Raw genomic sequence first — 27,907 nt, forward strand, 5'->3', positions numbered from 1 at the left:
AACTTCAGCCGGGAGTTCAAGCACATGAACAAGGGCACCACGATCGCATACATAGAGGAAATTCTGGAAACCAGTAACGCGTTTGTCCTCTCGGATTCCGCCGCATCTACCCCGACGACCATGGTTCCCGAACCAGACTACGACATTAATCCAAGTCTCCCCGTGATTAAGCAACAGCAGCTGAGCAGTCTGCTCCGACGATACAAAGGCTGCTTTTCGACGTCATCGAGGATGCAACAAACACCAGTTGCCAAGCATCGCATAATCACCGAGGAGTGCGCTCGACCACTTCGCCAGAGCCCTCACCGAGTTTCGCCGCAAGAACATAAAGCTATAAGAGAACAAGTCGACGAAATGCTGCGCGACGACATAATCCAGCCGTCGAAAAGCTCGTGGGCATCCCCAGTTGTCCTGGTGAAGAAAAAGGACGGAACCCTATGTTTCTGCGTCGATTATCGTCATCTGAACAAGATCACGAAGAAGGACGTATACCACCTCCCACAGATAGACGACGCATTGGATCGGCTCTGCAACGCTAAATATTTCTCGTCAATGGACCTGAAGTCTGGCTATTGGCAAATAGAAGTAGACGAAAAAGATCGCGACAAGACTGCTTTCATCACCCCAGACGGCCTCTACGAGTTCAAGGTTATGCCATTTGGACTGTGCTCGGCGCCTGCAACGTTCCAACGCGTGATGGACACGGTTTTAGCAGGACTGAAGTGGCAGACCTGTCTCGTTTACTTGGATGACGTCGTTGTCTTCGCCGGAAATTTCGACGATCACCTTAGGAGGCTTGCAACAGTACTAGAGGCCATCAAGTCATCAGGGCTTACTCTGAAGCCAGAAAAGTGCCGCTTCGCTTACGATGAGCTTCTGTTCCTAGGCCACGTCATCAGCAAGTCTGGAGTCTGCCTAGACCTGCAGAAGACAGCTGCCATTGCAATGTTCCCGCAGCCCATCGACAAGAAGGCAGTGCGTAGATTTCTTGGCATGTGTGCCTACTACAGGCGATTCGTCAAGGACTTTTCACGCATCGCTTAGCCGCTGACACAGCTAAAACTAAATGTGACGTCAAGTTCAAGTGGGAAATGCCGCAGGCCGACGCATTTCAAGAACTCAAACGACGCATGCAGTCGCCGCTCGTACTTGCGCACTTCGACGAGCCCGCCGATACCGAAATCCACACTGACGCCAGTAGCCTAGGCCTCGGTGCCGTCCTAGTCCAGAGAAAAGATGGACATGAACACGTGATAGCTTACGCTAGCCGGTCGTTGTCAAAAGCGGAAGGCAATTATTCTACAACTGAAAAGGAATGCATCGCCATTGTTTGGGCTACAGCGAAATTTCGTCCTTACCTATATGGCAGGCCCTTCAAAGTCGTCAGCGACCATCACGCCTTGTGTTGGCTAGCTAACTTAAAGGACCCTTCAGGACGGCTGGCACGGTGGAGCCTCAGACTACAAGAATACGACGTCACTGTAACATACAAGTCCGGACGAAAACACTCAGATGCCGATTGCCTATCACGCGCCCCCATTGACCCGCCGCCACAAGATGACGAGGATGACGACGCCTTCCTTGGAATAATAAGCGCGGAAGACTTCGCCGAACAACAACAAGCGGACCCGGAGCTTAAAGGCCTCGTCGATTATTTGGATGGGCACACCGACGCTGTCCCTAGGGCATTTAAGCGTGGACTGTCTTCGTTCATGCTTCAAACCAACCTACTCATGAAGAAGAACTTCTCACCAGTCCGCGCCGACTACCTTCTTGTTGTTCTGTCAGTGCTGCGTCCAGAAGTACTGCACGCCCTACATGGCGATCCGACAGCTGGGCACCTCTGTTTCTCCCGGACGCTATCGAGGATACAAGAACGGTATTACTGGCCGCACCTAACCGCCGATGTCGCCCGTTACGTCAAGACATGCCGAGAATGTCAGCGACGCAAGACGCCACCGACAAGGCCAGCGGGATTACTACAGCCGATCAAGCCTCCTTACCGACCTTTTCAGCAGATCGGGATGGACTTGTTAGGACCTATTCCGACATCAACATCCGGAAATAAGTGGATCGTCGTGGCGACGGACTATCTCACCCACTTCGCTGAAACTAAAGCTCTACCAAAAGGCAGCGCAGCCGAAGTGGCGAAATTTTTCGTCGAGAACATCGTGCTGCGACATGGTGCTCCAGAAGTCCTCATCACCGACAGAGGAACGGCTTTTACAGCAGAGCTCACGCCAGCCATTCTGCAATACAGCCACACAAGTCACAGGAGGACAACTGCCTACCATCCGCAGACGGATGGTCTCATGGAGCGCCTGAACAAGACCCTCACCGACATGCTAGCAATGTGCGTCGACGTCGAGCACAAGACGTGGGATGCGGTCCTGCCGTACGTAACATTCGCTTACAACACGGCGGTGCAAGAAACAACACAGATCACGCCATTTAAGCTGGTTTACGGCAGGAACCCGACGACGACGCTCGACGCCATGCTGCCGCATGTCACTGACGAGGAAAATTTTGACGTCGCTACCTATCTCCAGCGCGCCGAAGAAGCCCAACAGCTCGCCCGCCTGCGAATCAAGAACCAGCAGAGGACCGACAGCAGACACTACAACCTCCAACGACGCTTCGTCGAGTACCAGCCTGGTGACCGTGTTTGGGTTTGGACCCCTATAGGCCAACGAGGACTGAGCGAGAAGCTTTTGCGTCGCTATTTCGGACCGTACAAGATCATCCGACGTATTGGCGCACTGGACTATGAGGTCGTGCCAGACGGCATTTCGCTGTCACAGCGGCGCTGCTCACGACCTGAAATAGTCCCCGTTGTGCGACTCAAGCCGTACTACCAGCGTTAATGAACTTTGGGGCTTCGCGTAACTGACCTTAGGACTTTGTTTATTTTCGTTGTTTTGTTACTTATGTTTTGTAAGTGTCCTTTTGTGTTTCGCTCTCTCATAGTTGTAGCAACGGGACGATGCTTTTTAAGAGGGGGGTATTGACACGTGTACTTATCTTTATCGGTCAACCACGTTTCGTCGCCTGACAAATGTAATCGCACAGGGTGGGAAGCGCCTGCATGTATCCGAAGTTTCTGGAAAGTTAAAGATGCTTCTATCCGCTGTCTGTTGTCGCCGAACCCTATGTTATCTGATTTCATCACCTGACGCGTATGGTATAGAACTTTGTGGAAGGCACACGGGTCCGAACGATTAGTCTGGAACATTCGATGACTACTGTATAAAAGCCGACGCACTGGACCCGCTGACCAGATTTCCGACGATCGCCGACCGTGTTCGCCGCTACCGTTGTGCTATAAGTGTAGCCTGTTTTTGTGGGCACAGGTTCGCCCAATAAAAGCTAGTTTTGTATTCCACCGTATTGCTGCTTTCTTCACCGTCACTACCACGTGACAGTATTGGAATTCATTACCCATGAACATCAAGTGCATCAATTGAGAACATTCATTTCATAAAGCATTGAAAATTCCCTTGTGGTCAACAGCCTGTTAGTAATAAATGACCTTTATTGACAACGAACAGTGTTTCGCTTCTTACGCTTTACATTATCTATCACCGTCTAGTACTTAATTCGTTTTATGTATATTTCTCTGTATAATGATGTTCGAATGAAGTTATGCATTCTCGTTGTTTAATATATCTTTGCTAATGCTGTTTCATTGATCTGCAACACCACTGCCTGTCTGTATGTGATTATTTTTTGTACTTAGCACAGTAGGTCCCTTCGGCAGTTTAAACTCTGGGACCTCCTTCTGTACTAATGTTTACCATATACTTTCCTGTATTCACTTATTTTTCAATAAAACCTTCAAACCTTGAAACCTACAGAAAGGGCGCGTGCAGGCATTAAACGAGGGAAGGCCGTACGCAAATAGTAACGACAAATTTGTCGTAAGCAAGCTGCCACTTGCCTTGCGTGCGGCCAAGTGCAGAGGCGTCTGGCCCGCATGGTCGCCGTGGTCAGGCCTGGCACCAGCACGAAGCAGCAGCTGCGCCCCGTGGCTGTCACCCAGCATGACACAGAGGAAGAGTGGAGTCCGCCCCAGCCTATCCTGCAACTCCAGTGCCCCCGACTCCAGCAACCCTGGCTGGATATCGGACCAGTCGCCTCGGAGCGCGCACAGGTGCAGCACGGACTGGTCATTCCCACGCTGCACCCAAGGTAGCATGTTCAGCCTACTTCAAGACCACTTCCAGAGATCTCCAATCCCTCCAAGCTCAGATCAGCCATACTACATACCATGTATGCAAATCTCGTTGCTTTGCAGTCCTTAACTGCCTTCTCATTCCCTTCACACCCATTCTGCAACAGACCACTGATTATCCAATTATCCACTCTGCACATTACATGTCCAACACAACTTATTTATTTTGATTTCAGCCAGAATATCAATTCCTAACATTTGCTCTCTGAATCATACTGTCATCTTTCTGTCTTTTAATGTCGTGCCAATTAATTTCCGTGCCGTCACTCGAACAATCCTCACTTGTCAAGTTTCTTTTATCCTCCAATCTCGACTTCAGAGATTGGTAGAATGCAGAAATTGTATGCTTTACTTTTAAGGTCCACACTTCACAATCTTCTATTTGAACTATATCTATATGCAGCCCACTATAAGGAAGAGTGGCTAGGCAGAACATTAAACAATGGAAGCATTGCAGGAATAAGCACAAGTAGGTAAAAAACGCGCTCATTCCACTACAGTGGAACTTTGGCACCCTCTGTAGAGAACACCGTGTTGCAAACAACCATTGCATTGTAGCAGACAACAGCCACTTTAGGTTCACTGTAGACAAAACTGGTAAGCAATGCCTGCAGGTGTGGTTATATCTACACTCACTGCAAAATGTGAGCAGAAACAAGCTGAGCAAATTAGTATAGCTAGTACTTCTATCAATAGATTTCATCATCGCAGTCTTCTTTATTCAAAATTACTGTTTGAGCCCATTGCTACGGAGGCAGTGAAGAAACGTGAACGTCATACTCTGCTGTCATTCAAACAATGCAGGTTGTTATGCCATACAGCTAAAAAGAAAGTTCCACCGATCCTCCGTGCAAAGTGATGGCTAACTAAGTCACGTGCGGTGATAAATTGTATAAACGAAGGTTCAGAAAATATTTCTTGCATTTGAAAAATAGTTTTTTTTTTTGTAATTTCACCGGTTATAGCAAAGAATACAAACCTATGCACCAGCATTTTATTTTCTGATTTTTAGGTTGTTTGCTATAGCGATCTTTTTTTTTTTGGAATGAAAAAAAAAAAAGGCATCTGGCCCAAAATTATTTTTTGATGTGCCCCTTGTTTAGAGGGTTTCTGGTGCATTTGATGATTTTTTTATTAATGTTAATGCTAACTTGCAAAAAAAGAACGTACCACAGTTATTTTTTATCATTTTATTAACTATCACCTTGCAGGTCTGAAGGCGTTGCACAAGAGCAGCAATAAAAACACACCTGTGATGGCACGCGCAGGGCAGCGCGAAGAACTCACATTTTCCAATTTAAAAGTGTGCACCCACCCTGTATGTGTGCCCGTTCTTGGTTCATGCTTATGCCTAACGAGTATACCAGCTAGTCTAAACAAAGGTCTCACATAAAGGTGGTTGCGAAAAAGAAGGAAAAGAACGTAGAAAGAAAGTGAACCACAAAGAACACAATGATGATTTCGTACAACTTGAACAGGCAAACATAAAATTATACAGTAAATCAGCAAAGTGATATACATAAGTGAAAAAATGTACTAGGTGGAAGGGTTGACATAGGTAGACCTTTGAAATTGCTTTGATATGAAATGATGAAAACAGGGAACAAAGGTAATTCAAAGTAATTTGCTAGGTATCCACAAAATTTTCTGCAGCCAGTACCAGTAACGAAGTGGTCACTCCGGTAAAATAAATACATCAGGAAAGACATCAGGAAAGACATGGTCAGGTTGTGTGGCCAGGGAAACATGCCATAGCAGAACTGTGCCTGATACAGGAGGAGGTCCACAATGCTAGTTCAAGCAGGTGGTGCCTTGAACATTGGTTGTTGAACAAGGAATGAATGAAACAAAAGCGTGGTATGGCATGGAACGGCTTCAGTGTTGGTAGACAGATTGTTTGCTTTACGGAAGTGATGCTACTGTACTGCGAATATTGTGAAGTTTTTCAAGGTTTAGGACAGTGCCACAATAGCTCTTGATTTACATAGTTGCTTGCTTGCTTTTTCAATAAATTATGCTAAAATACCTAATCATTTGAAACACAATTTACTTTGATGGTTAGATTGACCACTTATACAACACTACGATTAAATTATTTATTTCAGTAAAAAAAATTGTTTTTCACCAGCTAACACGGATAAGATATCATAAGAACTTCACCGAAAGATTTTATTTTTTTTTTATAGAACTGAGCTACTATATGCTGTCACACTGCAATAAAGATGCGAGAAATTTTGCAGTGAGAACTGAGGCAATTGAAGAAGCACTACCATCTGGCATGCAATGGGCCTAGTGCATGAACACATGGGCCTAGTGCAAGACCTGTGCAATGGATTAACATTACATGAGGTTACACATCACATAGGATAAAAATAAACACAATTGTGTGTATGGCATTTAGTTTTACAGGATATAACTGCTGCACTAAAGGTTCACTTCACATAAATTCCCACACGTGCATTGGATCCATTTTTTTTTTACATACTTTGCCCAAGTCAGCTCTGGCTCTTACCACGATGCTCTATGACCAGACAGCATTCTAACAGGATTCCGTCCTTTTATTTGAAGAACACAATTGGGAACAAGCATTAACAAAGACAGGCAACAACATCAGTTTAATAATTGGAACCACTGTCATATGAGCAAATGTGTTATGCAGAAGATGATATAGCAGAGATGCGCTAGGCACTGGTTACATCTAGGTTCAAGATAAGTGCCCATGAAAATTATTGGTAAAACCATGCATGCACATGGACACACCCCCACAGAAAAGACCAGAGCAGGCACACAGTGAAGTCGCAATGCACTGTGATAGAATACTGTTGCCGCTATACGCATGCTGAAGTACAGCAGAGCCATCAAGTAACACAATATGATTATGCTAGTGCCATCTCCAGAGAGTAGGTAGATAGAACGGTAAAGATGAAGTAGGGTGAGGAGGCAGAGAATGGGTAGAACTGACCCAGTCACGACACGAGTGAATAACAGCCTTGTTAGTCTTTGCTCACAGCTCCGATACATGGGTGGCAGGCATGTGAGGGAAAAGGAGACATAGGAAGGCAAGGAAATGCTACTTCTAAACATGGCAGCAGTTGCAGACAAACTGGATAAATTCAAGGTATGGTACGATTCTACAATTTGTGAAAAGTAAGCACCATACACACTTGTGAAGCGGACAACTGACGTATGGTGTGCAGGCGCAACGCTGCATTAAACCACCACGGCGTCTAGGCAACACTGTGGATGTAGGCAACACTGTGGATGTGTTGCACGTCAAATCAACACTCCGGTGCCCAATCCAGTGGCTTTGTGGCGATCAAATTGCTTGAGGTCACTGGTTTAATCCTGACTGTGGCAGCCGCATTTCGACGAGGGCACAATACAAAAACACTTGTGTACTAAGATTTAGGTACACGTTAAAAAACTCCAGGGGGTCAAAATTAATCCAGACACCCAAGTCTGCCTCTGTGGCATGCCTCATATTCTGACTGTGGTTTTGGCATGTGCAGCCCCATAATTCAATTGCACTTCTGCCACGGTGTGATGTGCCATGTGAGGCAATGACAATGCTAACCTTCCCAGACGTTATGAACAATGGCACACAACTCCTCGAGCAAGCAGGTCTCATTGCGTGTTCTGTGTACTACACCGACAAACAGCAATGGTGCATGCCAACTCACCCTCGTACTGCACTAAACGAGATTGGTTTAATAAAATTAAGCAATCGCTGTCAACATCACTGCTAATTATCATCAATCAAAGCAAGCAGCACTGATAGCTTCTCTTACATTTGTTCCCACAGTACCTGGAATCTGCATAATTTTTCTTCACTTTCATCTAAAACAGGCACCAGCAGCTTGTGTTCGCCTGTGTGAAAGTGCATGTGGCGTGACAGCCAGCTCTCCTCGCTGGGCAGCCTTGACGAGCACACAGCACGGAAGAGGGAGCTCGTGCCCAACTCCGACACAGCCTATTCAAATACATGTAAAATTCAAAAACGCTTTTTCGAGATAACCCCTGGACCAATTTTAATGAAGTTTGTTGCATTTGAGAGAAAAGATTAAATTCTAGTGGCTGCTAGAAGCAGAATTTCGATTTAGGACCTGAATTTTATTAAAAGAATTTTAAAGAATTCGCAAGTTTGAAAAAAATAGACGCACAAAGTTTACAAATTAATAGCTCTGCATCAAGAACAGATATCGCGGCTCTGTAAATGGCATCCATTAGACCATTCAAAGTGGACAAATTCGATATGCCAATTTATATGTTACGTGAATTTGTTACGTTTTGTACAATTGAGGGTTCTGCAAAAGCTGTACTTCCGTATTACTACATCTTTTGAAATTTTGTGTACCATACCAATTTTGTCCTCTTTAGATGTACTATTAGATTCAATTCACAGAATGGTGACCTCATTTAGCATTGCTGTGTTAGAATTGTAAACTTGATAGTTTTGTTTTCTGAAAATTTTCTATTTTTGCCAATTTTTTATAAAAAATTCATCACCTAAATCGAAAATTCAAAACCAACAGTCACTAGATCTTAAGCTTTTTTTTTTAATTCAACAAACCTTGTCAAATTTGGTGTGAATTTGGTCCTTTTACATGTACTTAGATAGGAGCACCTGAGCTAAAGCTTCCTCTTAACACTGCCAGGTCATCTAAACTGAAGGATGCGCAATAAGGTTGTGAGATCAAAGAAACAATTTTGCCCTGCCAGCCCAAGGTTTTATACAAGATTTCAATGTTACAAATGCACATGTTTAAATGCCCTCCTCTGTGAACACAAAAGAAGCTGCTTGTTCAGACGCACTGCTGTATGTGCCATGCCAAATGCTAAAGAACTTTCAAGCTATATTGTCACATAGAGAAGGAAAATAAGGTCTTTGAATTTCATTTCGCACTAGGTTCTTTTTTATTTTGTATTCCCACCTACTTTGTCCACAGACTGCAGTAAATCCTAAAATTTGAAAAAAGTTTACACAAAGGCTGGGAGGCCTACCAAGGTCTTGCCCAGTTGGCTACCCTATGTATATGTGGAGGGAAGAGAAAAGAAAGTCATGTGTGTTTGTGCATACATTATTGAATAGGCTGTTCTTTTTTTATTGCTGGCAAGTCACAAGAGAGGTAGGCCAAGTCAAGCTGCTTAATCTGCAGCTTTTACCTATCATTGCAAATTGTACATTTTTGATAATTGAAGTCAAAGTCCATACTGCTGCCCTGATACTTAATGGTTGAGAACTTGAAAAGGTTGCAAGACAATACTGCACACATTCTAAACTTTTGGTGTAGCAGTGTACCCTTTAGGAATACTGGTGTAGAGCAAGCAAGACTAGGACACCGAACATGGACACACAGACATGGCACAAACTTCCAACAACAATCTTTGTTTCCAGGAAGCATGTCGTGCTTATACCTGCTGCCTCACGCATCATACAACAGGCGTAAAAGCGTAAACATTTGTAAATCAACAAAAACAAATGAATATGCTGACATTCGTATTTTAATTTCAATTCATATCACAGAAATTGCAGTTCTTTATTCAACAAGGCAATGAACGGTGTACTAACACTCACATCACCGATCATGGCAATCCGCTGAGTTTCCATAATTAAATTTCATACATTTCCGCCAAGAATAATAGTACCTTCAAAGCAGGCCGGGATGGCAACAGAGAAACAAAAAAACTAAACAGCTACTGTCATTTCCTTCATGTGTGCTCAATTAAATAACATGTTTAAATGGACACAAGGTTGCATTGCTGCTGCATACAAGTGGGGAATGAAATCAACAAATACTCTTAGATCACATCCTCGTATTTCTTGCACCCTACGTGACTGTCAGAATTTTCTGTGTGTGCAGCATTCACGGAGTGAAACAAGTCAATTTAGGGAAAACTATTGCGCATACTTTCGTTTCCACGAGCTGCAGTTCGTTTCACATCAACATACTTTTGGCGCGTACACTTAGATCGGAGTGGAAGTCACCTGTGATGACCAGATTTCTAGTGACTTGACATGGTACTCTTGAGGACTTCGCACATATGCAGGGTTATACTAAATGCTCCCTGTTGGGTTTCATTCCATGAGCACTGTACATGCGATGCAATGCAGTCACAATACATCATTGTGTCGATGAAATATGCGATTTTATCCGACCAGTTTGCACTTCATGTCGCTCTTCCTTACAAGTCAGTGTCCCTGTTAGTGTGTGCCCCACATAGCGTAGGACCAGGAGTGGCTTTTACTTCTTTGCAATAGGATTTACATGTACATAGATGAGAAAAAAAATTGAAATCCTTATATAACAGATTAAAGACTTTATGTCCAGGACGAGAGCATGTGGGTTAAATGAAAGGTGTTTCTATTTAGGACCGAGGCTGAACAGTGAGAATAAAACAAGGACATGAAGAAACAAATACCACAGACAATAGTTTCTTCGTGTCCTTATTTTATGCGTGCTGTTCAACCTCAATTCTAAATATGAACCAACTGAACCTCATTAACATCTGACTAGTGCTTCAGTGGCGTAGCCAGAAATTTCATTCGGGGGGGGTGGCGGCTCACATTGCAGCTCGGCCTCCTCTTTAAGGGGAAGCTTTAGCTCGGGTGCTCCTATGTAAATACATGTAAGAGGAGAATTCGTTTTTCTCGGCAACCAATGCACCGAATTTGACGAGGTTTGTTGCCTTTAAAAGAAAAACTGAAATTCTAGTGACTGTTGGTTTCGAATTCTCATTTAACTTGTCAATTCTTTATTCAAAATTAACCAATATCGCAAATTTTCAAAAATCTATACTATCAAGTTTAAAACTATGTAACTCAGCAATGAAAAATGATATCACAATTCTGTGAATTGCACCTAATAGTAAATCTACAGCGGACAAAATTTCTATGTTACACGTGAATCTCAAGAAATTTAGCATTATGGAAATACGGCTTTCGCAGGACCGTTGTACACAACGTAACCAATTAACGTAAGATACGAATTGACAAACCAAATTCGTCCGCTTTGACTGTTATAATAGATGCCGCTTACTGAAAAGCGACATGTGTGCTTGATGCAGAGCTATTAGTTTGTAAACATCATGCTTCTGTATTGTTTTTGTTTTTTAACATTCGAGTTTTTCAATACAATTAAACAATGTTCAGCCCCTAAATCAGAATTCAGCTTCCAACAGACATTATAATTCAACTTTCTCTCTCAAATGCAACAAATTTCATTAAAAGCGATACGGGGGTTATCACAGAAAAGCGTTTCTGTGTTTTACAAGTATTTGAATAGGCCGCGTCGGAGTTGGGCGCAAGCTAAAGCTTCCTCTCGAACAACTTGTCTGGGGATCCTATGGGGAACCAGCGCTGGAGTTTTCACGGCGCCTGCAGCGCCGCCCTGGCGGTCAGAACGTGCACAATGCAGCCTCCCCCGCGAACGAAAATTGCGTTGCGTGCCCTTAAAGTCGAAGGAAAACAAAAGGGCGCCGACGATACTGTTGCGTATACAAGTGCCGCAACTAAGTCGGGATGAGGGAGGATGTATCCTTCTGCGTCCTTCCATCTAAACCCTCGAACAAGAACGGAGGCGGCGTTGGATCCAAGCAGTCAGGCGAGCGGAGTAAGCTCCCGTCTTGTCGCCTTGTCAAGCTGTGTCGGGATGGTTTCTAAATCAAATTTCGCGTGTATCCTTGGTTTACTCGATAGTGAAGACGGTCAGCCATGGCAGACAGTACCGAACAGCAGAATCTGCAGTCGGTATTTCGACGGAAACAAAATGAGCAATAGCATATGCACCATCCGGCATATGTACCATTTTTCCTTCGCAATGCCACCGCCAAGCCCCTTCCAACGCCACCGCACCAAGTAAACGATACGAAAGGTAAAAATTATCCATTCATTGCCAAAAATTATATGGGAGGGAAACTGCCTTGTAATACGAGTTGTATGCGCATAGTGCCGGCGCACGCACGACTAAGCCACCTATGTGTTTATAAAAATGCGCATGCGGATGAGGACTCGGCACTGAGATGCATGCGGCAAATTTATGTAATTAGTGCTAAATGTAGCCAGGATTGTTACGGATCAAGCAGCGGAGCACTCAAACCTTTGCTTGCGCGAGTCAGCTGATGTGATAAAGCTTTCTTCTCCATTGAGTACTGTGGCGAAGTAACAGCAAGATTTTTTATGTCTAGCCAGAAAAATATGGAATATCTTCAGGCCAACTAATACTTCCGTAACCATAGCGCAGCACGACCGGAGCCATAACTGCTAGATTTGCGAGGCAGGCAGCCACGCAAGCATGGCATCGATACACGACGCAACCGTTAAAGAAACACACGTGCTCGCCGCGACGCACTGTGAAAAATGTATAAAGCTTAAAAAGCTTCTTTCGTCATTTCTTCACTTGATGGCGCTAGCTTCTTTACAAAAACTCCACTTGAAGCGGCGCGAAAACGGAAACATACGAACTATAATACGGCTGCGTATGCGTGTGTCGTCTGGTTGTGTGGCTGGAATATGCCGCGTTTCGTCGCCAGGGCGGCGTGCAACGCACTCTTTTCGACGCGCCGCCTATCCAGCGCTGGTTCCCCATACATGAATAATAACTGCATTTTCATTGCTAAAGATGCTGCAAATGAATTCTTGAACGCTACGTACTGTCAAAACAAGTAAAATATTGTTACACACGAGGTGTTTAATGCAGAACCAGATGAATCTGGTTGATAGGCGCGGTTGTTGAAGAGTGGTCTCCCGGCAGCTTGGCTAACGTCGTTCTCTTCTTTCTTTCATCTGGTTGTCTTACATCTGACAGCTTGTGACATTTCCCCGCTGGCAGACGAAGCCCGCCGGGCGAGTCAGTCACCTCGTGGGTTGTAACGCCTCAGACGCGCGACGTGTGTCACTTCAGCCTTGGCCGAGCGTCGTCCACTGCTCGCAAGACGCGCAATGCGGTAGTTCACTTCGCTGAGGCGCTCCAGAATAACGTAAGGGCCGACGTACTGGGCGAGAAACTTCTGGCACAAGCCACCCTTCCGCAACGGCGTCCAGAGCCACACAAGGTCACCAGGATCGAAGTAAACGTGGCGGTGACGCCCGTCATAGCGTATCTTAGAACGGTCCTGCGATGCTAGGGTGCGAAGCCTAGCGAGGCGTCGCGCTTCTTCTGCTCGACATAGGATATCATCAATTGATTCGTTGTCATGAGCGAAGTAGGGAAATATGGTGTCGAGGGTGCAGCGCGGCGGACGAGCACACGGAAGGAAAAATGGTGAGTAACCAGTGGTCTCGTGTCTCACGGTATTGAAGGCATATGTAATGAAAGGCAAAATACTGTCCCAATTCTTGTGTGCTGAATCGACGTACGTGGACAGCATGTTGGCAAGCGTTCTGTTCGTGCGCTCGACCAGGCCATTAGTTTGTCGATGGTAGGGCGTAGAATGGCGGAAGCTACATGAACACAGACGAAGGGTTTCTTCAACCACGTCCGCGGTAAACTGTCGCCCACGATCGCTGATTGCTATGCGAGGAGGTCTATGTCGGAGTATAACGTTAGCCAGCAAGAAGATAGAAACTTCTGTAGCTGTGGCCGATGGCAATGCGGCGGTCTCACAATAGCGGGTAAGGTGATCTACGCAAACGATAACCCAACGATTACCCTTGGAGGATCACGGGAAAGGGCCCAGAAGATCTATACCAACTTGCTCAAAGGGGACGCTAGAAGGGGGAAGTGGTTGAAGCAGGCCTTGTGGCGCTTGTGGCGGACACTTGTAGCGCTGCCATTGAGAGCAACTGGTGACATACCGTTCGATATCTTTCCGCATCTTAGGCCAGTAAAAAAGTTCTTGAGCCCGGTAGAGTGTACGTATGGAACCAAGATGACCGGAAGTTGGGTCATCGTGCATGGCGTGTAATACTTGGTGGCAAAGGTTTTTGGGGACAACTAAAAGGTAGCGTGCAGCGGTGGTCGAGTAGCTCTTCTTATACAGCGCGCCACCATCACGTAGGCGAAAGCGACTGCCTGCAGGTGACTCCTGTGCTGCCGCGAAGAGCGGTTGTAAGCTCTTGTCCTTGTGCTGCTCGGATATGACGGTACGCATATCCGGAAATTGTGGGGACACAAAAGCGATGTATTCATAAAATTGTCCGCATCACATTCAGTTGTTTGAAGTGGCATCCGAGAGAGACAATCAGCGTCAGCATGTCACCAGCCACTTTTGTAGCAAATAACGAAATCGTATTACTGTAGACGCGAGGGCCCAGCGCGCTAGTCGTCCTGAGGGATCCCGCAGATTTACAAGCCAGCATAGCGAATGATGATCTGTTATCACAGTGAAGGGGCGCCCATAGAGATATGAACGAAACCGTTGCACGGCGAAGATGACCGCCAGACACTCTTGTTCTGTGACTGTGTAGTTGCGCTTGGAGTGGCTCAAGGATCGGCTAGCATAAGAGATCACGTGCTCACTGTCGCCAACACGCTGAACTAGCACAGCACCGATGCCTAGGCCGCTGGCATCTGTGTGAATCTCAGTTGGTGATGAAGGATCAAAGTGGCGAAGAATTGGTTGGAATGTCAACAGGAACTTGAGCTGGCAGAACGATGAGTCGCAATGTGCAGTTCACTCAAAGGGAATGCCTTTTTGGAGAAGGCGTGTAAGGGGATGAGCCGTGTCAGCCAACCCGGCAATCAATCGGCGAAAATAGGAGCACAAGCCCAAGAAACTTCTTAACTGCTTGACAGAGTTGGGTACTCTAAATGCTTCTACGGCCACCGTCTTTTGTGGATCTGGTTGGATGCCTTCTTTAGCGACCAGATGGCCTAGCACAAGAGTTTGTCATTCCCCAAAATAGCATTTTTTTTAATTGAGCACAAGACCCGCTTTCTCCAAGCAGTTGAAGACCAAATCCAAACGTTTGTTGTGCTCACTAAACGTTCGCCCGAAGAACACAACGTCGTCTAAGTAGCACATGCAAACTTCCCATTTTAAGCCGCGTAATATTGTGTCCATGAACCTTTCGAATGCTGCGGGTGCGTTACACAACCCGAAAGGCATCACGTTAAACTCGAATAGTTCGTCAGGTGTTACAAATGCTGTCTTTTATCTGTCGTCCTTGTGTATAGGAATTTGCCAGCAACCTGACCGTAAATCGATTGAGGAAAAGTAAGATGCCGCAAAGAGACAGTCAATAGCATCGTCAATTTGTGGGAGCAGATACACATCTTTCTTAGTAACGGCGTTTAGGCGATGGTAATCAACACAGAACTGCCACGTACCGTCTTTCTTTTTCACCAATATCACGGGGGCTGCCCAAGGACTAGATGATTCTCGAACGACGCGTTTGCATAGCATTTCTTGGACCTGATCGCTGATTATCTTGCGTTCTGACGGGGATACACGATAGGGCTTCTGTCTGATTGGCTGGGCGGCTCCTGTGTTGATGCGGTGACGAGGTCTGGATGCAGGAATTGATGGCGGGCCATCGTGCTGCGCAAAGTCGAATACCGAGTTATGTTTCGTAAGCAGGGCCATCAAAACTCGACGCTCGTGATCACTGAGCGACTTATCAATCATGGAAAGTATCTTCGAGCTCCCGGGGCTCGAGACACAGGTTGCTCCTCCATCGGGGAGCTCTGTAAGTACTGCCATCGATACGGGCGAGTCTTCCTGAAACGTGGCAATCTTTAGGCCTTGAGGTAGCATTGCCGCTTCAGTGGAACAGTTTAGCGCCCACAGCCCCACGCATCCATTGGTCACTGAGACCACGCAGTGCGGAACTAACATGTTTTTCTTGAGGCAGTTCCGATGTACAGCTTCCATTGCAGCATCGAACGAGACAGGAGTCGGAGATGAACAGGCGACGGCAACACGCATCGCGGATAAGGCAGGCACAACTGTATCCTCAGACACGCACAACACACTCCCCAGGGAAGCTTCACCTTCAAAGAGCACAGGTGAAACACTGGTATCGACACTGAGTTCTCCCGTCCGGCAGTCAACATTCGCACCACACAATTGCAAAAAGTCAATTCCTAGAATCACGTCATGCAAGGAGCGAGGAAGAACAGTAAACTCCGCATTAAAAACTTTCCCACCCAAAGACACATCCACGTTACACACACCAACCGGGTATAATGATTCACCACTGACTCCACGGAAACTTGTGCACTGGTCCCAACGAAACATAACCTTGCGTCCCAGAAGGCCTTTCAACCCCACACTCATGACCGAGACAGTTGCTCCCGTGTCCACTAAAGCCATTGTAGAGACCCCATCAATCAGTACATGAACCTTATTCTTTAGCATGAAAATAGTTGGAGGCAGTTGAGTCAGCAGCACACATTTTCCAGCGACCTCACCTCCATCGGACGCGCTGGCTAGTTTCCCAGTGGGGGCGACATAAAACGGCGCCGAGGCGATGGTGACGTGAATCGCGGCCGAGGGGATGGTGACCGGGAGGCTCGGAAGGCTGGTGGTGGCGTCAGAGTACGGTCGGAGGCAGGGGAGCGGTAGCGGTTCCGGGTTCTTTCTTCTCCAAAGTAGGTCTCCTGGGCGGTGCATCGGTCCTCTCGAAAGTGGCTTCCTGAAGTGGAGTCTCCTGGCCGTTGAGTGCGCAGTGTACGACTGCTAGACCGCATAGTAGGCGCTAACGATCCGTAGTTTGATGCTCGGCGTCGGCTACTGCACCTATAGTCGGATACAACTTTAGAAAAAAGGGGAGGCCCCGCCCAGATGACCGAAGCGCGACAGCCGATTGCCTCCACGACGAAAATAGTCCCACTCGAAACATCGTGCTCCTGAAACACGTAATTCTCGGTATAAATAAGGACTTTTGCATTTTAATGACTGGTTTATTAGAGCTCTCATGTGCTACAGCACATGCCGGATAGCGGCAGAAAAATAACCTCGTGCCTTTCACAGCGCTGCCCGTCGTCTGCTCTTTAGCTTCATTGCAAGTGACAAAAGTAGAAAGAGCAGCTCTGCAACGCTTTTGCGCTTGTTCACTTGAACATGGCGTATCTACTACTCGTTTCTCAAGCTTAAAATGAATCAGTTGCTATTGAAAAAGTACTTATATAAAACAATGCACTTATCGCAACCATTACAAACCTGGGGCGAGAATACAGTCGAGGCAGGGAGGTGCAAAAATGCTTCATTCATCGTTTTAAATAAGTACTCTTGGTTTTAAATAGCATAAAATTTATATTTTTTGGTTTTGTGTTTTCACAATTTCACAGCACGCGTTCTACAGCTTGTGAGTGCAGTGAGAACTGGTGGACAGCAATCAATCGGCGGTGCCAAACAACGCTCGAACACCGTCGCTAGACACTCGGCTATCTCACTGCTGACAATAGAGAGGTTTAGCTTGTCCGGTATTCCGGTAAAACGCAGGCGGATGGGGCATTGAGGCGTTGGGGCAGCAACACGATTATGCCAGTGCCGAAAATTTACACCAGCAGCGAAGAAGAATACCCTCGGTTAATGCAATAATAACTCTTTCTGTCTGTTTGAGCACTGCGCCACCAGGTGGCTGCACCATGCAGACCGCTTGACCGCTCATGTTTACGCCTCCGCCCTAACACCCCGGGCGTCCGCCTGCGTTTTACTGGAATACCGGAAAAGCTAAACCTCTCTATTGATAGTTTATGCTAAGTTGACGGCGACAAATCTTTGCGTTGAAGGCTTCTTCTGCAAATAGTTTTTGTTGCGCGCACTTTTCTGATTACTCCTGAGAATGGTTTTGCTTCATCACTTCACCCCGTCCGACGAAAAACACAGCGACACAGTATACGAACACACCCACCGCTACCGTAGGCACCAGTCTTTGGAAAACTTTCTCACCGTAACTTCACTCGGGAGCGAAATAAAACAACATGTAACAAGCACGCAGGATGTGTGTTCGCAGCGGTCACCGCGGGATCCTGTTTTCAGGCAAAGCGTAGCGCAGCGCCAGCGATGCTCGCTGCAATGTTCTTTCACCGGATCACGGCTCAGAATAAATGCACGCGGCACAAATGCCACATCGTAATCTCGCTGTAATATTTCCGGCATGATAGACCACCACAAACAGTTCTGGCATTCACTCTGACGAGGGGCTGAAGCACACAGCTGACGCGACCTCGCCCAGTTCGAAACGCGGGCGGCCATCTTCTCCGTCGGCGGGGTCACCGGCCGTCTGGCTCATGACGTTTGTCCAGAGCGCGCGCCCATTGGTGGATGCTCGTGTGCCTCCGCCTCGGAGGAGTAAACGCCCCCTTTTTTCTAAAGTTGTATCCGACTATAGCTATATGGCCAGGCATGCCGCACCAGTAACACACTGGCGAAGGGCGAACTTCAGAATGCGAATTGAAGTATTCTGCCGAAGACATCGGTTGAGGGCAACGAGGCTCTTCCCCTTGAAAGTCCTAGGTAGCGGCGAGTCTTCATGGACGAAAGTTGCGTGGGCGTGGATCAAAACGTTGAGGGGGCGAATCATTGAGTGGTGGTTCGGTCGTAATGTAATGCGGTTCGTCTCTGGAGCCATTAAGATCCACGACGTTCACCGAGTGGTTCCAAGTAGCCAAAGGGGGTTCCCAAAGAGTGTCTCGGAAAATGGAGGAGCTGCAATGTGGCGCCGCATAACGTGCCTGTTCGTCTGTCGCTGGAGATCCTCGCGGACTATCTGGCGGATGGCGGACGAAAGGTCTGGGAGCGGTGGACTCGTGTCAACACTTGCTACAGTCGTTACATTGGCCAGCCGTCCAAACTTTGGTGCAATTCAGCGAGTCTTCAGCGCCTCGAACGTACGGCAGTGCCGTATCAGTTCTGATACAGTGTTCAAGTTCTCTTTACCAATGAGGAAGTTGTACACGTCTTCCGCTATTCCTTTTACCACATGCCCCACTTTATCTTCCTCTGTCATTTGAGGGTTGACGGTTCGGCACAGCTTCAAAATTTCTTCGATATAGGTAGTGCAAGTCTCGCCGGGTACCTGAGCTCTCTGGGCTAATGTGAGTTCTGCACGTTTCCTCTTTGCGTCCGAGTCACTAAAACACTTTTTGATCTCCTCAACGAAGCGTGTCCATGTAGTTAGCATGTCCGCATGGTTGTCATAGCATACCAACACCGTGCCGGCCAAGAAGAAAACAATGTTGCTAAGCTGACTGGCAGCGTTCCAGTTTCGTATTGGCTTACCCTTTTGTAATGGGTTAGCCACTCATCCACATCTTCCTCTGCCTTCGCTGAGAACGTGCGTGGCTCTCGGTAGTGCTGGATAGGGACTGGGCTCGCCGAGGCACTGCTGGTGAGGGTATTTTGCTCTGTGGCCATGATTGAGCGCGACGGCGAAAGTCCGGCGAGGCGACGGCTTCGGCGTAGCTCTTGTGCTGGTGGCTCCGTTGTAGGTCGTGGGAGTTACCCCGCACAGCTCCACCAAATGTTACACACAAGGTGTTTAATGCAGAACCAGATGAATCTGGTTGATAGGCGCGGTTGTTGAAGAGCGGTCTTCTGGCAGCTTGGCTAATGTCGTTCTCTTCTTTCTTTCATCTGGTTGTCTGCGCTGCAGGCGTGGTTCATGACAGCTTGTGACAATGTGTATTTTTTCATAAAAGAATATACTTGTATGTGCCAAAAACTGTACCCAAAATAACCGATATCAATGCTTCCATGTTTTTTTCTCTATTTAATAAGTAAATAAAATATCACACGAACTTTAGAACTATATCAGTTCGAAACCAGCAAGGCAGTGCATGCCACTGGTATGAAAAATGTAAAGGCCATGAAATTAACAAGCCATGGACAAATATTGTTATGAAACTTTGTCATTCAAGAACCTTGTTTAGATTCTTGCACATATGCAACGGCCAGTGAAAAATCTCAATGACGCTGTCATTTGTTCTAATGTATTACGCAGAAGCAGCTGTCACCTGTCGTGTATCGTGAGTAATTGCACTGAAATTATAGCTGCAACAGAGAGCACGTATAAAGGGCAGGTGTTTTGCGAAATAAATGAGGCCGAGTCAAATAAAAGTCCGCCAATGCGAATATATGACAAACTGGGTACCTTATTTAAAAGTAGCCTCCATGATCATTTAGACATTTGTCCCGTTGTCTAACGAGTTGTGTGAGTCCCGTCTCATTAAATTCCTTGGGTTGCTGCTTCAAGAAATCTGCAACTGAATCTCCCACGTCATCATCCGAAATGAATCTGGTTCGCTTAAGCTGTTTTTTCAAGTGCTCCAAAAAGTGGAAGTTGCAACACGTCTGGGCTGTATGGCGGATGTTGCAGCGTTTACCACTTGAACATTGCCAGTTTTGTATAACCACATCAGCGACGTGGGGAGGGCATTGTTGTGGGATAGATGACCCCAATCATCAATTGTCTACGTAGTTTGTTCTTGATTGTGACAAGCAGCAGATCTGGCGTTTTACAATAACAAAACAAATTGATAGTCTCAAGATTTAGCAAATTCTATCAGTAATGGCCCCTGACGATCGAAAAAAAAAGTCAACAACATCTTTTCGGCGGAAATGACGGCCATTCGTTTCTTGGGGGTGGTGAATTCGAATGTTTCCACTGTAAGCTTTGCTATGGTGTTTCAGGCTCGTAGAAGTGGCACCATGGTCCGTCCCCGATCACAATTGGAGACAAGAAGTCGTCACCCTTATTGTTATACCGGATCAGATGAGTCAAGGCAGCACTGAACTTCTCTGTCTTCTGGCGGTAGTTCAAAATCTTGGGCAACCATTGCGCACACAAGAGCGGATAACCGAGATGTTCATGAATTACGGCGTGAACCGAAACGTGACTCATGTTCGCATGCTCTGCTAGTTCATCAATGCTTATCCTCCGTTCTTGTCAAATCAGCTTATCAACCTTTGCAATTTTGTTAGGGGTGATTGCCCGATGGCTTTGGTCTGGCCTTGGATAGTCTTTGCAACTTTCACATCATTCTTTGAACCGGTTGCTCGAACGCTTTACAGTGGCCAATGAAATGCAATGTTCAACACACATGGCAGCTATACAGCGACTAATTTCTTTTTGGGAAATACCTTCGGCTGTCGAAAACCTCAGGGCACCATGCTGCTCAACTTCTAGAGCGTCCATTATGTCGCGCAACCATGTTCAACCCAGTGTATGAGAGCATTAAACAACCTTGATACTCACACCTGCGTGCCACTGTTGTAATAGAGAGATGCCTCTGTGTCACGTGCATGCCTCACAGATAATGGACCGAACAATTATTTCGCGGGGTGGGTTGGCTCACTTTCATTGTATTCACCTCCGTACATTAGAAATGCGAAGATACAGCTTGATAAAAGGCAAAAAAGTGTCACTGGAAACAAAGTTCAATGCACGTGTACACAAAACCCCGCAACAAGATATTTAAATACGCGTATAAGTCTCCAATAAATCTACGTATCTAAAGAAAAGCCACTGTATACAATACGTCAAACAAAGCAAATAAACATGTTGTGCAATCAGAGGTTGACAGAATCCTAGATCCCACCCACATTCCACCCACTCCCCCTGATGTATCGCGCGCGATGGAAGGCGGCGCGCTTGCTCCCCGCTTTTCTCTTTTGCGCACACAATACTGAGCCACCATCGTCGTCTCACCCATTCCAGCCCCCCATCCCCCTCCCTACGCCTTCACTCGCACATACAGCATGCGGCACGCGGTCACAATGTTATCGCCCTTGGACTTTATACGAAACATGAAGGCGACAGAGACGGCAGGAATGCGCCTGGAGTGTCCATATAATTGCTATCGCAATACTATATAATAAGACTACCCGGCAAGTGAAGCGTCCCGTGGCCCATTACTGTCCGCAAAAGAAGAAGTAACAAAATTGAACTTTCACCATATGACAATTCGCTGCACCACAGCATTGTATATTTTTTTCCTTTGTGGGGCTGGGGCACCGAAATGAAAAAGCGCAAAGTATGTTGGCCACAATCGAATGCCTACTTTGGGCACCTAATGTAGCTACCGAAAGAATATTGAAGAAAATGTGAGATGCTTGGTCCACCGAGAACCATACGCATACTGCTCGGTATCTTACACTGGCGAGACAAGACTTTCCGGAGAGGTTGCGCTCAAGCGAACGTGGCGCAATTCGTAGAGTCCCCACAGTGATGGCGGCGAGCGACAACAGTTTCTTTTTCTCGTCTGCTAGCCAGAAAGTGCCCAAAACTCTGCCAGGCAAAAATCCACTCGGCCAGAGAAAAGCAAACCCGCACCGAAGTGCGCCGTGCGGTGGTCGGAGCAACACAAGAAAAACGCATGCGCTCTGGCTGCCTCTGGCAGCCCGTGGGTAGGGTTGCGAGGACAAAAAAACTTAAGAGGCTCAATGTGCCCTCGCGAATAAAAGTCGAAGTAGAAAAAATAAATAAGAATGTAGTTACCTTGGCTGACTTTAGTGTCTTGACATGGATACTTTGGCGAAGGTGAAAAAAGAATGTTCTATTTTTTTTAAGTGTATTGATGGCACAAATGAACCACCAGAACGCTTCATCTGATCGGACCTCGCTGCTGGCTTTGTCAACTTGTCTGATAGTGTGTTGATTTGGCTTGTCTCGTTGTATGGTCCGATGTAAGACTTTCGAAAAGTCAATGCACCTTTGGCGTCCAATATTTATAGTAACATCAAACCCACAACGTTTCACAATTGAAAACTTAAAGCACAACTTTGGAAATGTCAATGCACCTTTCACATCAAAAGTTTATGAGAACTTTATACCCATAAATTTCGGAATTGACGTCCATGCGCTGCGTAGATTCCGCGGCCTCCGCAAGATGCCATGGCGAGCCCGTTCACCATCAAAACGCCCTTGAAACTTTGTGCTTGGATGGGGCTGCTTGCGTTATGGGACTCCCGGTGCATGGGCGCTGCCCCCAAAATCCAGCCCGAGTTCGCAAGGTTCACGCTGAAATGTCTTTTCGAGCGTGGAAAAGACATTCTAGAGAAAATTCAGAATGATTTCCAGCACCGGGGATTGCTTGGGTAGGCGGTGCATGGACAGCACGAAAAAATTTCGGGGGGGCTGAAGCCCCCATAAGCCCCCGGCTACGCCCCTGTAGTGCTTCTATTCTTGGCTCTAATGTAAATGAAAACTGAGATCCTCATGTGGTTTAGCAGACACTAGAACACTTGAGAGATTGCTTACATTGTGACAACTTTTCGTTTTCTTTGCCTCTTGGCCATTTACAGTAGTATTCAGCTCAGGAGACTTAAGCAGCAGCTATGGACACATGTTATGCCCATGATGAGGGGACCCGCAAAACAGAAAGGGTGCAATGGGGAAAATGGAAAGTATTGAGACTGGGCAGCAGTTGCTGTGGCATGTGGCTTCGGATATGTGCAGTGACGTCATGATAAAATGCACACAAAGAGGTTGCATCAGGTGGTGATGATGACGTAGGAGTAAGGGGAAGATTTTTCCAGCACAAGGTTTAAAGGAGTGCAATTGTGTTTGAGAAAGCAGGGGCAGATTCACCGGAGTGTTGGTACAAGGTGAAGAGATGGAGGCCATGGGAATGTTGCTACCCTGGCCGTACACAGGGCCAGGTTGAAGGGCAACGGTGCACAATAATCGGGTGGCGTATGAGCTGGACCATTGATCAGACAGGTTGTGCAGAATTCAGATGGAGGACCAGCAGGACTGATGCTGAGTAACTTGACAACGTCGGCGCCAGTTCCTCTTGAAGCCCTAGTAATGAAGGGCCATATTTCAGACCCGTTTTCAGAAATCCAGATGGTGGTCAATGGCAGTGCCAAAAAGGCAAATCTGGATGCTTCTGTGTGTATCCTAACCTTGAATGGCTAAAGACTGGCATGTTGGAAACGTGTGAGATTTGACACAAGCAGTCCATGCCACTTGTAACATTTAGACCTCAAGTCAGTGCTGTTGACATCTGCTTGAACCTTTCTGTAGTCAGATGAAATAGCAGCTGGTTGTGCAAGAGTGAGCTTATTGGCACACAGAATTGTTATGAAGAACAATGAACAAAAGGCAAAATACAAAGCATTCAACTAGAAGGGCACAAACATTGGAATAAAGAAAGTGCATGAATTAAGCTAAACGGTTAGAACAAGATGCATTGGGTGGATAGATACTTTGCCAAAGCCCCTACAAGGACTTTTGTTGGTAGATGCATAGTTCAGGCAGTGTGCAATAACATATAAAGGCAAAAAATTGAATTCTATGCTCTCAATATCACTATTTGCAGCTCCCAGGGGACGATACAACTGGGACAAAGAGGTACGAAGAGGTATTCATCACACTGCCCACTACTCCCACATTGGCAATACTTCGAGTTCCTAAACCCAACTTCTTACTTAACCACACAGTAAATCCATAAGAAAGGGGACGCCAAAGACTTGAAAAATTATAGATCGATCAGCTTATTATCCATTGCCTACAATGTATTTACGAAGGTAATCGCAAATAGACTCAGGAACACCTTAGACTTCTGTCAACCAAAGGATCAGGCAGGATTTTGTAAAGGCTACTCAACAATAGACCATATTCATACTATCAATCAGGTGATAAAGAAATGTGCGGAATATAGCCAACCCTTATATATAGCTTTCATTGATTACGAGAAAGCATTTGATTCAGTCGGAACCTCAGCAAACAAGCAGGCATTACGGAATCAGGGTGTAGACGAGCCGTATGTAAAAATACTGAAGGATATCTATAGCCGCTCCACAGCCACTGTAGTCCTCCATAAGGAAAGCAACAAAATCCCAATAAAGAAAGGCATCAGGCAGGGAGATACGATCTCTCTGATGCTGTTCACAGCGTGTTTACAGGAGGTATTCAGATACCTGGATTGGCAAGAATTGGGGATAAGAGTTAACGGAGAATACCTTAGTAACTTGCGATTCGCTGATGATATTGCCTTGCTTAGCAAAAGCGTGGCAGTTTGGGCGAGTTGGTATGTCATAACTGTTTAAGGCTATTAGCGCAGCTCAGGACGAGCAAAAAAGGAAAGAGGTAGGGGTAATCAAAGGGAGCGGAAAACAGGGTGAGCGCTAACTTCAGTCATGCTGTTAACCATGCATAGACCGTCATTACGCAGCACGTGCAACTTAGGGGACCAAATGCAACGTATGCTCACTGACCTGGAGAGTCAAAGCAGGAGGGTGGGTCTAAAAATTAATCTGCAGAAAACTAAAGTAATGTTTAACGGTCTCGGAAGAGAACAGCAGGTTACGATAGGCAGCGAGGCACTGGAAGTGGTAAGGGAATACATCTACTTAGGGCTGGTAGTTACCGCGATCCGGATCATGAGACTCAAATAACCAGAATAAGAATGGGCTGGGGTGTGTTTGGCAGGCATTCTCAGATCATGAACAGCAGGTTGCCATTATCCCTCAAGAGAAAAGTGTATAACAGCTGTGTCTTACCAGTACTCACATACGGGGCAGAAACCTGGAGGCTTACGAAAAGGGTTCTACTTAAATTGAAGACGGCGCAACGAGATATGGAAAGAAGAATAACGGGTGTAACGTTAAGGGATAAGAAAAGAGCAGATTGGGTGAGGGAACAAACGCGAGTTACTGACATCTTAGTTGAAATCAAGAAAAAGAAATGGGATGGACGGGGCATGTAATGAGGAGGGAAGATAACCGATGGTCATCATGGGTTACGGACTAGATTCCAAGAGAAGGGAAGCGTAGCAGGGGGCGACAGAAAGTTAGGTGGGCGGATGAGATTAAGAAGTTTGCAGCGACAACACGGCCACAATTAGCACATGACCAGGGTAGTTGGAGAAGTATGGGAGCAGCCTTTGCCCTGCAGTGAGCGTAGCCAGGCTGATGATGATGATGAAATACCTGGAGTGAAATTGAGCTATTCTACTTGAAATGGCTCAAAACATAATTTTGTTCACAGGCCATTGCTGCCCCAATATATACTGCTACTGTCCTCTCAATACTGGCTAAAATTGGAAGAATGGCCATATTTATCTAGTGTAGTTTCTATATACAGAAATTGTGCTCAACAATTATTTACATTCACTTACTTTGATTTCGTAAACTACTACTCATTGCACCAACAAAAAGTAAAGCTATGACTTCGACAAACACCCCACGAAGCCCGCAACTTCAGTCATGCTGTTAACCATGCCTAGACCGCCATTACGCAGCACGTGCTCGAGAGAAAAGGCACCCCCGCGGTGTTTCGATTGTCCCGATTGATTTACGCAGTTTGCGGCAACTAAATGTACTTCACTTTGGTTTGCGGAGCTAGGGCATGCAGGGCAACGCCAAAAGAAACGCCCCGGTATACATTCACTCTGAATTACTGGAGAAAGCACAAATGGAAATAAATCTCTCATTGCACATGCCAACTGCGCTCGTTTTCCGAAAAGCTAACATCATCCTAGTGAAAAGCAGTGCACATTCACTGTCTGTTTCTTCTGTCGGTCCCTGTTTAAATTTCGCTGCTTTTCACTAGGAAGGTGAATCAACTTTCAGCATTGTAAACACCATCGTAGGGTGCCCGGCTGCGCTCACATTGCACCTAGCGCCAAACAAATAAAGCCAACATTTATTGCCATAGGCGGGCTTCTTCACCTCTACAGTACGCGACGGCCATCGTTCCCTCATTAGAGTACAGAAAGCTTACCGTTCCCATACGGCCGGGGTTTCCAGAAAGTGCACTTCAATTCCCACTCTGCCGGTCCTTGCACGTGCCGCGGCAGCGTGTTTCTATTTACGCCAAAGCTCAGTGCTCGGCAGCTGCGCCACCATGCGTCGCTCGCGCGCATCACGTTTCTAGGTGCTTTTTCCCCGAAGTGCCACGGCGAGCGCTCTAGATCCTTGTAGAACTCTATGCCTTGTAGGTACTTGGTGGGACTAGGGAGATGTTACGCCTGGGCGCACAATCTGCTCGCCCAGCTGTCACTAGTTTTTATGTTCTGTGCCTGGGAAATGGAGCGGAGAACCAAGGGAACCGGCCGTCGGCTCTAGTACGGCTTTTCGCCGCCACGCGCCGCCGCCGGAGTAGGATCATCGTCACTCATGGAAACGCAGGGCTTCGACTGCATTCGCATTGTTTCAAGTACAAGCAGGACTTTTGTAAACACGAACCCTGAAGTACTTGTCGCTCTGAGCAACCAGCCCATTTTAGAGGCATGTGTCGTTCGCGGCTACTGCTGTTCGATGCGCTCGCGCGTCGTCTGCTGCGCCGATACGAGAGCGCGCGCCAGTTGAAATCCAATGCGCGGAAAAATGTTCTGTCGCCGTTATGTTCGCGTATATGAAAGTCGATATTTGAAAGCAGTGCTTGCCTCCATATAATGGGAACGCTTGGGCGCTGAAAGAGCCCCTAACGTCTACTCGTGTAGCAGACTGCACGCAAGCCGGGAGTTCACTCGCTAAATGGCACGTAATGTCGTGAGACTGCTCTACAGAAAAACGTGATGCCATGTTCCCTTGTTAAAGTTTTTGATAACTACATTTGTTGCCACCACAAGAAAGCCACAGCTGGCGTCAGAAAATGAGGAACTGTGCCATGTCATTTAGGAATTCAAAGCAGTTGAATCGTGACGGTGCAAAAACAAACAAAAACAGCGCGTTCTGCCGCGCGCTTCTGCAAGACATGAAGCTCTGCAGAACCTGCATGCAGACATTACTCCGCAAATAAAGAGGTTCATGTTTTCAATATTAATGAGTTGCGAGTCATGGCTC

At 46.5% G+C, this 27,907-nt stretch overlaps 1 protein-coding gene across 4 annotated transcripts in view; it reads right to left on the reverse strand.

Moving 5' to 3' along the window:
• LOC142576680 (uncharacterized) overlaps positions 1–27,078 on the reverse strand; it is a 516,248-nt gene extending 489,170 nt beyond the window's left edge. For 2 of the 4 annotated variants that reach the window (XM_075686909.1, XM_075686912.1), the window contains exons 1-2: positions 26,844–27,078; positions 3,938–4,177 (exon numbers count right to left, since the gene is read on the reverse strand). In XM_075686909.1, the coding sequence (XP_075543024.1) occupies positions 3,938–4,177; positions 26,844–26,852 (249 nt within the window). In that variant the 5' untranslated portion in view covers positions 26,853–27,078. The remainder of the gene's footprint in view (positions 1–3,937; positions 4,178–26,843) is intronic. The other 2 variants (XM_075686911.1, XM_075686910.1) reach the window with 2 other exon arrangements.
• Between the last annotated feature and the right edge of the window lie 829 nt (positions 27,079–27,907).

This window comes from Dermacentor variabilis, chromosome 3 (genome assembly GCF_050947875.1).
Source record: "Dermacentor variabilis isolate Ectoservices chromosome 3, ASM5094787v1, whole genome shotgun sequence".
Classification (NCBI taxonomy): Eukaryota; Metazoa; Arthropoda; class Arachnida; order Ixodida; family Ixodidae; genus Dermacentor; species Dermacentor variabilis.